We start from the raw sequence: 13457 nt of genomic DNA, 5'->3' as shown, positions 1-13457 counted from the left end.
TCTGTATGTTTATCTCTTTTCCATCTTCATTTTCTGTGATCTTTTAACTATTTTTGCTACTGCTTTAAGATAAAACCTTTGCTGGCTAACCAAAATACTTCTGCAAAACCTCTACCAGAGTTCACTTTAAAATATCTCTTACTTTTCCTTTGGTGACCCCTAGCAATTCTGGCACACAACCCAGTCGGGCTAAATATAGTTTTCTGTCTTTTTTTCTGTATTAGCCAAGACACAAAGAAGATAACAAATAAGCTGCTTAGTGCCATATTTACAGTGCAGTTGAGTCATGGTCTCATGTTTCCCTGCCTATATTTCTACAGAGTGAGAACACCTCACTAGGGCCAATATGCTGCAAGTCACCTTCTAAACAAAGATGATTTCATGATTCATATAATTGCAGGAAAATACATTCATACACTAGCTATTTCCAAAATGGTTACTTGCAGGTAGTCCAGAAAAATACTTGAGCTACCAGAGAAAATCCTGTTTATGATGCTTTTGTAGATCCAGAATAAGAGACTAAGCTTGAGGAAACCTGGTACACACACAAACATTGCTCCCTTTACGTTTCAGTTTGACTTTGTTGAGCTCCTTGATGGAAGACGTCTGCTGACACAGGAGGCAAGAAGCTTGGAAGGACCTCAGCGGCAGCACAGAGCTTTTGTGCCCTTGGCCAGCCACGAGACAGGATTTATCCAGTATTTAGATTCAGGAATATGGCATTTAGCCTTCTACAATGATGGCAAGGAATCGGAAGTGGTTTCTTTCCTTACTACTGCTATTGGTAAGGATTTCCTCTATTATTCCTAAACTCCTAAATATGCCTTGGGGACAGGTATTAAGGCACATACTCGAATTGCACGATGGCTTTGTGTGGTTTTGGAGAGAATACTTGAAGGGGATTGTATTTAGCAACGTGCTGAATACTATTAGACCCTAAATGTTGAGTAAGTATTTTTTAGGCCTTTTAAGTAACTATAACCATAATGAGATTCTGCCCAGTGCCAAACATGGATTACAAGCTGGAAAATCCTTGCTGTATTTTCTTACTTTGATTTTCCTTTTATTTAATTGGCTTTTGGTGGTTTTGTTTGATTTTTTGTTTGTTTGATTGGCTTATTTCTCTTTCTGGAGCAGAGGTGTAGGAATGATTGAAGAACAGACAGCAGTACCATGCTTCAGTTCTGTGTGAGAGACAGTCCTGCCGTTGAACACCATCAAAATCACTCAAGCTGGAGTTCGGGCAGAATACTGGGGTTGAAACTCCAATAAAGAGCACTGTAAGACTTGGTAGTAGCAACCACAGCAACAGGAATCTCTATTTCTCCTTGCTAACAGAATTAAGCTGAGATTGCTTAAGAAGAGCAAATTAACTAAATAGGTCTTCTGACTTCTCTGGCAGTAAAATGCCCTGTCAGTTCAGCTCACAGGCATGGATTTGTTGCTGTCCAAGGAGGAAAGGATGCTGCCAGTGGGTGCCTGATAACCCATTGAGTATTCTTCTTCCACCCTGTAAATATCAGAATCTGTTCCCGATTCAATAATATTTATTTTTAAATTTGATTGACCTGCTGAAACTGTTCCTATACCTAAATTCATTTGGTTGTAATTTAAAGACTACTCCATAAAACTAGCACTCAGCATTCTTCTAGCCGCAGTGTTTAATGGACTTCTTTTTTTTGTAGAAAAAAGCAGACTCATTCCAAAGCTGCCATTAATCCCTCTCCCAACAGAGGCATTGGTGTTGAGTCTCAGCTGTCTGCAATAGTTACCTAAGAGCTATGGGCTGTAATTTGTCTTGGCAGGTTAATTAAAAAGTTTAGGTCTTGTTAAAGGAAAGTCATTAACATCCCAATATTCCATTTTAGCACTAAAGTTTATCTAATGCAGAAGTGGAAACTGCTGTAATACTCTGTAATAAATTCAAAACCTGGAAATGTGATGTTCTGTCTTGTTTGCAGTTGAGCAACACTAGAAGTAGTTGTATATTAACTTAAGAAATTGAAGTCTTACTCTATAGAATGCAGATTTACTTCCATTTAGTTTACTTTAGTAATTTGATTTTTTGCTTACAATAACCACAGAAGCTTAAGATATTCTTCTGAAGGCAGCTTTTTTTCCTTGGCTAAGAATGTCTTCAGTCCAAAATTTCCCATCACAGGAAGAAAAGTCAGTAAGGCTCTAACAGCAGAAAACACATTTAGAGCACTGTCACTACTTGTTCTTGTTTTCAAAGTGATGCTTAAGTGTTCTAGCCAGACTTTTCTCTTGGCCTCATTGCACTAATACAGGGAAAAACAACAAGAAAGAAAATAAAAAGCATTCTTAATTTGCCTTTGAAATGCAAAGAAATGGTGTGGGTGAGAAGCATGTCAGACTGTCTTCAAGGCAATCCTGGTTTTTTTTGTTTGTGCTCTGCTGTACCTTCATGACTGCATGATAGGCAGAGCAGTCCACGATATGGAGCCCATGATATGTTCAATATATCCCCTGCTGACCTTGAATCGTTCTGTGTTTCTGTGATTCAGAAACAAGGAAGTTTTCTTTTACCACACAAGTGGGAATCACTTTATCCACTGGCAGCTGTATATCAACACAGAGCTGTAGTGTAAAAAAACCTGTTAAAGGACAAGCTGTGCGTTTTGAAACAGACTTAAGTAAAATTTTTAGGTAGGAAAATGTGGCTTCTTGGCTAGAATTTGTCCAGAAAAGTGCAGTATTTGTATAAGTACCATAAGAACATTGTAATAGCCTTAACAAGTCGGTACCTTTCTTCTCAATCTAGATTTCAACAGCTTGTTAAAAAAAAACAAAACAAACAGTCAGGTGTTTTGTGTAACTCTAATGCTTCAGAACCTTTCTAGTGTATTCATGAAGTCTGGCAAGACATGGTTGCTAGATTGTAAGTGTATAAATACTGTGGTGCTGTAGTGTTACTATTTTTTTTCACTGCCCAAGTAAAGAGGATAAAGCAACCTGACAGTGCTTATGAATGTGTGTAAAGTTGCAACACCAAAAGAATAAATCAAATCACATGTGATGGAAGCCTTAGATCTGTCTGTGTGGGGTGAGGAACCTTCAAAGGAGTTGTGTTGACTGTCAGAGGCAAGCTGCCATTTAATTTGATTTCTGTGGCAAGAAATCTCCCTTTATTATTCCACTAACATAGGGCTTACAGTAAGAGTGAGTTTGAAAAGTATAGCTGTGGTGCAGGAAGAAGTAGGATCCAGTGATCTGAGAAGAGGACCAGCAGCCTGGAACTCCTGGATTCTGACTGATGTGCTAATTCTGCCCCAGCCTAGGCTCATGCTTCAGCTGCTCACCGTGTAAAACTGAGGGGAGTGACATTTCCCCAGAGATGCTGTGAGGGTGATAGAACTGCTGGGAAAATGAATGAAGCATTAATTAATAATCACAGATAGTAGTAGAAAGCACAAAATTGATAATGGTGATCGTAATGATAAGTTCATAAAGCCAAACTGCAGTCATTGCTTCAGGCAAACATCCCCTGCGAGTGAGGACTCACCAAAATAAATGGCCATAGCTTTTACTTCAGCAATAAACATGTTGGATGGAAAGGGTGCTGATTTTCCAAGTCTTATCTGCTGTGTTTCAACAGACCGAGCTGTTCAGAGCCAGCAAATCATTGCCGGCTCTGTATGACAGTATCAACTGCAATTACTGTGCAGGGCTGGCCTGGAATGATTTGGCTTCCATTATTCTAGTGAAAACTAGAGAAAAATGGAAAAAGCATCTGTATTCCCAGTTTGATAACACACAGTTAATTTCATAAATTGTGAGGCTGTCCATCATACAGCTTTGGAATGCAATAAAGCTGTAACTAAATCCACTCAGGAACATGAGCACAGATTTTGAGGGCAGGAGATGGCAACTTGGCCTGTTTTCTAAAACGATGTGGAATCATCATCACTGAAGGGTTAAGGTGGTGTCAAAATGTGTGCCTGTTACATGGCACGGAATGTAAACCTGGGGAGAATACAGCCTTGTAATGCCTGTCAGAGCTTATACTTCTGAATAATACAGACAATTCAGGTGGAGGTAAAAAGATTATTCTGGAAGAGTTTTCAGCTTTTAATAGTATTTTTATATCCTATTCTTCTGAATTACAATTCATTACATTATAAAGGAATGGACAGTCAAGGTCTCTCAAAAATAAATTAACCTTTTTCTAAATTACATTGGTGGCACTTTGCGAAATTCCTAATAGAAACACTTCTTTGAGAAGCACCTTGTGGATTTACAATCTGCTACTATCAGCCTGATAGTGGTAATTTATTTAGAGCAATCATGTCTAAGTGAAGCAAAATAGTAGGCTCAGGGATCAGATGGAATCAGCACATCTCAGACAGAGATTTTGGCCAAAAGTTTGCTCAGTAGAAGCAAGAAACATCTGAGAACCTGAAAAGAGCGTCTATGGAGTCAAAGTGTCTTCCAGCAGCTGTTACTGCTGAGCTCAGGCAGGCTCAGCTGTGCAGGGCCACTGAGAAATCAAAAAGAAGAGCAAAGTCAGTTGTCTGTGAGAGGAGAGCATCGCTGTTTGCCAGCATGTCACCCAGCAAGCAACAGGAAACACATGTAGAACACCCAGGATAGGATGCAAGGTTTTATCTTACTTGTATCTTCTGCATGAGACAATGCTTAAGTTTAAGAAAAGGATCATTCCTTCTGCCCCCTCTACCATCCATTACCAGTAGGTAAAAATAACCTACTGTAAGTAGTTTCCTCCACTAAAGTGCAAGAGGAGCTCAGGTGTGATTTATAAGGGGCTGCCAGCACATACAGCACTTGGCAATATAAAACAAAAGGCACATGCCCTTCCTGCAATAGCCCAGAATGTAGCCCACCCCATGCAGTCCCTGGGACAGCAGTTCACACTCAGGAATGATACCAGCAGAGGAACATTCCTTCACAGTAGGACTGAGGTCACAGAGGAGCAATTGCAGGGCACGGGGACAAGCATCGGACTGGGAATCCTTGCATGAGAGGTGACAAGAATGACTTCCTTAGCACTGTGTGAAAGTGCCTTCGTGTTTAGCTTGTTCTTAGCAAAGGGAAAAGGAAGAGTCTGAGTAGCTCAGATTTCTTTCCCTTGCTTTTGCTGCTTATGTGTAAGCTAACTTAAACTCTAGCAATTTCCACTTCAGAAAGGATACAGAAGTGTGATCCACTTGGAGTCTCAAAACCATTCATGTTATTTATTCTTGTTTTGCTAATGTCTGGAAAAATCTAAATTGGTTTCATGTAAATATTGAGGAGTCAGGATACTGTGCAGAGTAACATGGGGTGTGATCTGTTCTGGCTTGCACTTCTCTTTTGGCTCCTTAATGCCTCAGTTAAAAGTCCCCCATGCACTATTAGATCTTCAGAACTCTGAATGAGGAAAAGTGGTTTCAATGTCCCAGCTACCCTTTTCTGAACTTCTCCTTAGGCTTAAGAGGCTGAAAGTTCAGCAAGTACTTTGCTGAATCAGATCTCCTTAGCTGTTAATGAGACTCCAGCTGCTCCGTGGAAGTGCTCAGTTCTCCCCTATTGAATGAGTGTGGTCATCTTAGCCCTTCTGTGTCAGAGGGGGACTTCCACCTTGTGGTAACCTTCTGCAGATAATTAGTTAGTAACCCATTCCTGCCCACACTCACAACTCTTTTTTTGCTCTGCACAGAAAAAGAAATACAGCAACATATGAGAACTGTGCCAGGAAGAAAAATCATTTAATTTTTGATGGATTTTCGATCTCTCTCGTACAAAATAACAGCAGAGCTTTGCATGCTCTGCAAATAGTTTTTGACTTTGGCTCTGTATACCCCTCTACAAGCAGACATCTGATACTCTGTCAGATGAGCAGTGCTTTTTTTGATTACTCTCTTGTTGCTGCCAACCCTTTTTTTTGATGCTTTGTTTCCTGCTTTCAGCTCTTACCTAGCTTCTCTGAGTGTGGCAAAGCTCATAGGTCTCAGGTAGTATTTAGAAAAGATACAGTCACTCAATTCATGTAGAAAGCAAAAAATGCATTTATGAGTCACTGCCAGGCTGTGTTAGGTTTTTCTTTCCTTGTGTATTTGATCTCTTGAATGACATTGTGTTGACAGGTCTGCTTGACTGAAAATGCTTATCCTCAGAGCAGGTTCAGGTTATGCAAAGTATCTTCCACTAAACGTCCAGCTGGCCACAGAGTGTGAGGTCCTCTGTGAGAATTGAGCTAGTCCGTACAGAAGGATGGCAAGAAGACAGGAGATTGCCCTCTCCATCTCAGCCAAATCCAGCCCAGTCTGATAGGCACAGTATCACAAGAAGTGTGGGGTGAACTCCCTCTGCCTGAGCTTTGTGAGCAGCAAGAATTCCCCACTCCAAGCAGGTGTAGTAGTGTGCTTGGTGAGATTTCACTTTCATCCAGCCCATGTGTAAGTCTGTTCTCTTTATAGGGCTTAATAAAAAGCAAACATGGGCTGAGCCTGGATCTGGAAATGGAAAGAGGGCTGTGCAGAGGTGAAACTTTTCACATTAATTTGCACTCCTCATATCCAGAGTTTGTTTGCTATTCTTGGTAAAACAGTGATGATGGTTTTGGGTGGATAGTGACACAACCCTTAAAACTAACACCTGGAAGTCAACAGCAGCTTTATCAGTGCTCCCTTAATCTTTCCACGTTCTTCCTCAAAACTGATGAACAGCCTCATTTCCCAGTGAAGTGAGCCAAGAGGGTGAGCATGTTCCAGTGTTGGAGCTGATCTCCATGTCTGCCTTTTCAGACAACTCCTAACAGATCAAACATTCCTCCTGGTTCTTAAATTCCTTTCAGCTTCAGTCAGCAATGTTTGTCCATGATCCGATGGTACACTGCTCCCTAAATGTTAACTGCAGCTTTCTGCCTGCTGCTGCTTAGACCTACAGCACTTCCAAGAAACAGGAAGTCAGACCAATTGTTTCAAATCTAGATGTTACTTGTAATGACCTTTTTTCTCTCTGCAAGTGTCTGAAACAATTCTTAGATAATAACCCTGCTTCCCAAGCCATAATGGCAGGCAAAATTATTATTTCAGGATTTTTCTATTGAAGACGTAAGGCATTTCTAATAAAGAGGAAATTAGGGACACATCTCAAAGATAATTAAATAATAAGAGGCCTGTAAAGGTCAGATGCTTTGCTGTGAAAAATTCCATGGCTGCTCTTTCTGTACTGAGTGTATCTCTTCCTTGATCTATGAATAAAAGCTAGCAATAGAACATTAAAATGTGTAAAGCTAGCTTAGTTTTAAAGCAGAGACGCAATAATTTATTTAATGTTAGATTTGAACTTTTTCTTTATTTTTTTATTTTGATTTCTATAAGTACACTCCTCTTTCAATAGGTTTTATGATAACAAGTGATTATTTGGGTGGGAAAAATAGAAAAATGGACAAATACTTTCATTTATATTGTTGTATAAAAGAAATTAGGCCATGCTTCTAAAGACTGTTTGAATGCCAGTAAGTATTCGTCTCAGTAGAAGTTAGACATCTGAATGTCTTTAATGTTCCAGATTTTGTCTGGTTTTAATCATGCTTTAAAGTGGTAGAAAAACAAAGGTAGATTTGTCTTTTTGAAAAGCTTTGCCTACATCTGTACTTACATGGACTGGTAGCATTGAACTTGCATGTTGGTGTGCTGTGTTGGGGCAGGCAAGTTCTCTTGATCTGACAGAGCTTGTACAAAAAGTTTATTGATTGAGATAATTGCTTTAGTTTTAGGGTCATTATTTAATACCAAATTAAAGCCTTTCTTTTTTTTCTCTTTTCTTTATTTCTTTTCTTTCTTTCTTTTCTCTCTTCTTTATTTCTTTTCTTTCTTTCTTTTCTCTCTTTCTTTTCTTCCTTTTTTCTTTCTTGCTTGCTTGCTTTCTTTCCTTCTTTCTTTCCTTCTTTCTTTCCTTCTTTCATGTCTGCCCCTGTGTTTTTCTGTTCACTTTGTTTCAGAACAGCAGAATTCTGCCTTAATAACATGGCATGTAAGTGCTGTCTGAGGGGTTCTGGAGAAATGTGTAAAACGGTGCATATGGTTTTCGTTTTTACACTTTTGTATATAGCTCTTTCCACGCAGCCCAGACTGCAGGCTAATGTAAGCACAGCTTGTTTTATTCCTGTGTTGTATTACCGAGCTGCTAGAGCAGCTTTGTGCACACTTTTCTTTCCATGAATGCTCCCCTGCTACAGCACAGAAATGAGGTTGTGGGAGTTACTCGTCTGCTTTGGCAAACAAAAGGAGAACTCTTTCTGTACTAGAACAACAGAAGCTTTAAAGCCTCAATTTTCCAAAGGCTGTATTAACATGTACATGCTTGCATGCAAGACCACAAAAGAACAGAAGCCAACAACATCAGCACCCCAGGAGTCACTGGACCAATCTTCATTTTGTACAGGGGCTGAGCAGATGAGGACATTGGTCCGTATGGTCACTCCTGGTATATGTTGACTTTTTAAATGATAGCAGCTGGTCTGTGTATTAGATGTGTGACTGCTTTCTTTTGTTGAGTGCTACAGCAGTCTCAGAAAAAGTTTCATAGATTATCTTAAACTGATTTCTAGACAGCTTCCCAGAGCCTCTGAGAAGGAACAAGGTTTGACCCTGTTTATGCAGCAAGTCTGCAAGAGGCAGGAAGGGAGCCATATGTTCTGCTTTTTATTTGGCCCTGACAGAAGACCACCAAGAGTTCAATGGAGCTGCCTGAGCACAGGACTTTGGTGGCACCTGAGATTCCCCAGGGAACTGGGGGCATCTCTACAGGGGTCAAGGCTCACATAGAACCTAGAGGGGACTCAGGCTCTTCTGTAGCAGTGGCTGTAGACCAGGCATCCTGCTTGAGAGCATGTCCCTAGCAACAGGCACTTACCTAACTGAACCTCAGATAGCAGTCATTCCAGCCAGTACATCCTTAAGTATCAGGCTGGATATATTAGCTAAAGACTTGGTGCAAAATGAAATTTATTTTTTTTATGTACCCAAAATTATAACATTGCCAAGGTTTCATGGCCCTTGTTTGACCAAATGAGATTACATTTGTAGTTCTCTAGGTGTGTATGCAAGAATGGTTTGCTTTTTCCCCCTGTAATACACCAACTTAAAACATCATTTAAAATGAAAGTCAAGGCTAGCTTTAGCCTTGCCCTGAGCTATGACAGCAGAAATCGTAATGTACTGAACGTGAAGTAACTTCCCTCTTGCTAGTGCAGCTCCAGAAGTTGAACCCTGAAGGCTGAATAATTGTTGTTTCCTGTATTAGTTTGTAACAATTTATGAGAGTGGGAAGGAACAAAAAAAAATTCTTTGCAATCCCCTGGGCAAATAGGGGATATGAGAGTTTCATCTACTGGAGTGCAATTCAGGTTTAAAAACATTCCAACTGCAAAAAAGGGAATCTAGGAAGAAAATTACTGTTCACAATGTATCTTTCTAGATTTCCACAGCCATGTCATAGTTATGTTACAAGTATGGATTAAAGTCTTACTGTGCTTGGAAGCTGCATTGTAGAAGGAAAAAGAAGAAAGCTTCAGTCCACCAGCTACTCTTTGTTTAAAATCATCCAGTGAATTTTTTTTCCCAGCTAACTTCCAACCTGTGATCACATTTCAAGTGATTTGGAACAGAGGGGTGTTTTCAGATGGTCAGTGTATGATTCCTTAAGAACTGTGTTTCAAGACCCTTTCATGCTTTTAGCATTGCTCACATTATAAGGAAAGAAAACAGTGTTCCCTGTTTAGCCCTATGAACAGCAGAAATACATTAGCAGGATTTCCTAAAAGTTGGTGAAGTCAAGGGAGATTTTACCATCAAGTTAAATGATCATATGCATAGACCAGTGCCCAAGTGCTTTTGAAATCCCATTACACTTTATGCTTTCAACCATCTGAGAGCTTCAGATTATAAGGCATTCTGCACTGGAAAGATTTCTTCTTAATAAGGAAGCGGTAAGAGAAAGGAATGAATCAGGGAGATAAAGCTCTCTCTCAAAGGGCAACCCAAATTCAGACCAAATGTGGCAAAGGTTTCTGAAATGATCAGGCTTGTTCTCTTCTTTATTTACTCTCCAAACTATTCCCATTTGGTCCCTCTTTCTGTAGAACAGAAGTTCAAAAATAGGACAGAAAAAAGCTGATTTTTTAGTATTTCCAGCTGGGCATAAAGTCAAATGTGCTTGAAATAGTGTGAGAAAGACTGATGTGATTGTGGTGAGAGCCGTTTGAGTACCTGGATAGACGTCTCAAGCCAGGCCTAAAAGCAGAAGTACAGACAGCTCAAGGGAAAATGTGCTCACATGATGTACTGTGAAATTTGGCAAAATCAGTGGCTTTTGACTTCAAGAAGCAACCCAACTGCCTCTGAGCACCAAACCTTCTGTGCTTCACCATCAGCTTGTAAAATGCTCCAGCCTATAGAGTCGCTGATGGCAGAGGTGGGTGTTTGTTGTCGGTACCCTGATGGAGATGGGCATGTATCAGCCCTTGCAAATTGCTTTTTTTAAACATTCTTACAAAAAAAGAGGAGGGAGAATAACATGCAGTTCAATATTGTGGTTACTGTCCTTCTCTCTCACTTTCCAGTCAGGAGCGATTTAAAGAGTTGTTTAAAGGACTGTCTGCCTGTTGCCCTTTTCCTGATTTAGCATCCTTATACCTGCATGTGAAGATTAGAGTTCCACTGGGATGTGAGAGCAAAACAGGGTTATGTGCGTGGGTCCTTAATTAAAACAGACCTCCCAGCCTTAGGAAAAAGAAAAAAAAGTCAAAATCTGGCACAACATCAAGTGGCATTAGCAGTATCAGCATCACGCTAGGTGCCCTACAGAAGAGGAAGCTGTGAAAGAGCACTCAAAAATAATGACTGAGTTTCCATGATGCTGTCAAGACTTTCACATCCCTGGCTGCCAGGTGTGGATTACTTGAGCTAGAAGTATAAAAGCTGTATAAAACACAAATGAAGCAGAAAAATTGAAATCTCAGCAGGTGACGATGTACTATAAGAAGGAATCAGTCCTTTAAAGCTTCGTCTGGGGAAGGAAGAGGAGGAGCAAGAGAATACTAGACCTAGCATTTCCACATTTCCTTTGTTTCCAGGGCATTTTCTTCCTCCTTACTTTTTTTGCCTTTTTTGTTTGGCTCATACTGTCAAATCTGATGCTTGAAGACATCTGAAACCTGTTTTATCCCCTCTCACCTCCACGTCTGCCTTGGCATTGTTATCACAATTACAAGGGCAGGTGACAGTTCTCCAGGCTTAGCATCCAACCTCTCCTGCAGTGAAATTCAATTGGGTAGCATCATTCCTTTGAAAAATAAACAAGACTGCAAGCTCTGCAACTGGGAAGTAAATTAAATGTGTTCACAGAGCTTCAGAATCCTCTTTGCCTTTCATGTTATACTGCCTGACTTCCTATTAAAATTATTGCTAACGTAGTCGAGGCAGTGACAAGGAGCATTTTTGTGAAAGAGAGATGTTATTGCAGTGAGCTTGTAGGTGTCAGTTTTATCCTGGACAAGCAGATCCAGGAAAAAGAATATGTGGCTTGTTTAGGTTGGTCTAGTACAGCAGCAAAGAGTAAGGTGAAATAATGTGGTGTCCCTTCACTCTCCCAGGCAGTGTAATTCACTGTACTGTACTGGGCACTCGTCATGGCTCTCTGGCACTGATGTGGCTGACAGAGGATTTCAAGGTCAGATATGAACCATGGAATCTACCTGCTTGCTGCCTTGTTCCCTGTGCCCTTCCTCCCTCACAGCAAAACATTTTCTTTAGCCAGGAGAACATAACTAGGCAGAAAATAGGTCAGTGGACAGTTAGGAACAGTATATTTCTGTGTGACAATAAATATATGTATTTATTTGATACAGTAAACTATTCTACTCTAATTATTTGGTTTACCTCCTTTTTTAATTTACTTGCTATTTTTGAATTAATGCATCTTTGTATAGAGAGAGTCAACATTTATAAGGAAAGGGTAAAACCTTTTATTGTACCAATTAGTATGTATGCAATATCTTTCTGGGCCGGTAGATGAGTAGCTGTGGCAATTTATTTTAGGCTGAGCAGCTACATATATCTTCTCACCAGCACAGAACAAAAGATTTTGAGGCCATTTCTTATGTAGCAGTGGAGTAGACTGCTACCTGAAGGGGCCAGACAGGATACTTTAAAAAAGCCTGCTCTTTTCTTTGCATCTAATTTCTAATACAGAATATTCTCATTGATACAAATTTTTTATATTCCTTGAACCTTCATTCCAGAATGGAGATTAGGATTGATTCATTAAGGTCTAATTGTCCTACTGCAGTGCAATTCCTGCAGGTTTCTGACACCAAACACTGCCGTCTCCAGAGCAACTTTTTGAGGTTATCAAATGAAACAGTTGCATTTGAATTGATACAGCCACACCACACTGAATGGCATTTAATCAGTTCTTAGAAAGCAGTCCTGGTGCTTATTAACTCTAAAAAAGGTACTGCCTTCAGTTGCCAGCTAGATAACTACTTTTTCTTTGCCAATAGATAGTTGCCTCTAAATGTCTAGGGAATGATGATGCTTGGTGGCAAGTGCAGGCTGTAAAATATTTATCTTTAACACACAATTGTGTTACTGCAGCCTCTAATAGGATTTGGTGTCAGGCAAACATCTGCCTTGGCCTCTGGCCCAAAGATAGGGAAACAAGCTATTAAGTTGAATGTTGCATAGTAAATAAATAAGGTGGAAATACTGTTGAAGTAGCTGTACTGCTGACCAGCAAACATGGTGAGTGTATAAAAAAGAAGTCCATCAAGAGTCTAGCAATTTGTCTACCTTCTTAATATGTTTATTCTGTTGCATCTGGATAAAGGTAATTCATGTTGGTAATTGTGAGCCAGGCTGACAGATCTTTATAGAGTTCACCACAGTAGAATTGTCTTTCATGGGGCGTTTTGTCAGCAGCAAAGTGGTCCCCTGAGCAGACCATTAGCCTGGGAGCTTTGTCGCTGCCACATGAGTCAGTTTATAATGTGAAGCAAAGCTGTGCTGTATTTGTCCATGCCTCAGATTAACAACCTAAAAAAAAAATGGGAATGGTAACAATTAGCAATTTCATATTGAACTCAGTAATATCCTTAAATGCAAGATAGTGTAGTGTGAAATCTTACTATGGGTATGGGCTGGATCATGCCAGTTTATGGCTTCTCTCAGAGTAAAGGGTGATTACAGTGGGAGAACTAGCAATGGGATAAAGGTTTCAGCCAACTTTCCCTCAAATTCTACCAGCTGTGAGTTTACTTGTGCTGAAAAACACCCCCTGAAATAAATGGCAAAAGTAGCAAATCAATGTTGTTTTGTGCAATATGTTGAATTACAGCTGCTGAGGATACTTAGGGAATTTTTTTTGTTTCTTTCTTTGCTTTGATAATTAAAGCTCATGAGCAGGAAGGACCTTAAAGAGTAGTTCAG

General features: G+C 40.0%; 1 protein-coding gene across 7 annotated transcripts in view; it reads left to right on the top strand.

The window, feature by feature from the left end:
* The window catches only part of TENM4 (teneurin transmembrane protein 4), a 1563774-nt gene that overhangs the window by 1395744 nt on the left and 154573 nt on the right, over positions 1–13457 (top strand). For all 7 annotated transcript variants that reach the window (XM_017735917.1, XM_017735920.1, XM_008634916.2 and 4 more), the window contains one exon: positions 574–784. In XM_017735917.1, the coding sequence (XP_017591406.1) occupies positions 574–784 (211 nt within the window). The remainder of the gene's footprint in view (positions 1–573; positions 785–13457) is intronic.

Source organism: Corvus brachyrhynchos, unplaced genomic scaffold (genome assembly GCF_000691975.1).
Source record: "Corvus brachyrhynchos isolate BGI_N302 unplaced genomic scaffold, ASM69197v1 scaffold44, whole genome shotgun sequence".
NCBI classification, from domain to species: domain Eukaryota; kingdom Metazoa; phylum Chordata; class Aves; order Passeriformes; family Corvidae; genus Corvus; species Corvus brachyrhynchos.
The sequence above is the reverse complement of the archived record's forward strand: the minus strand, read 5'-3'. Positions and strand labels throughout refer to the sequence as shown.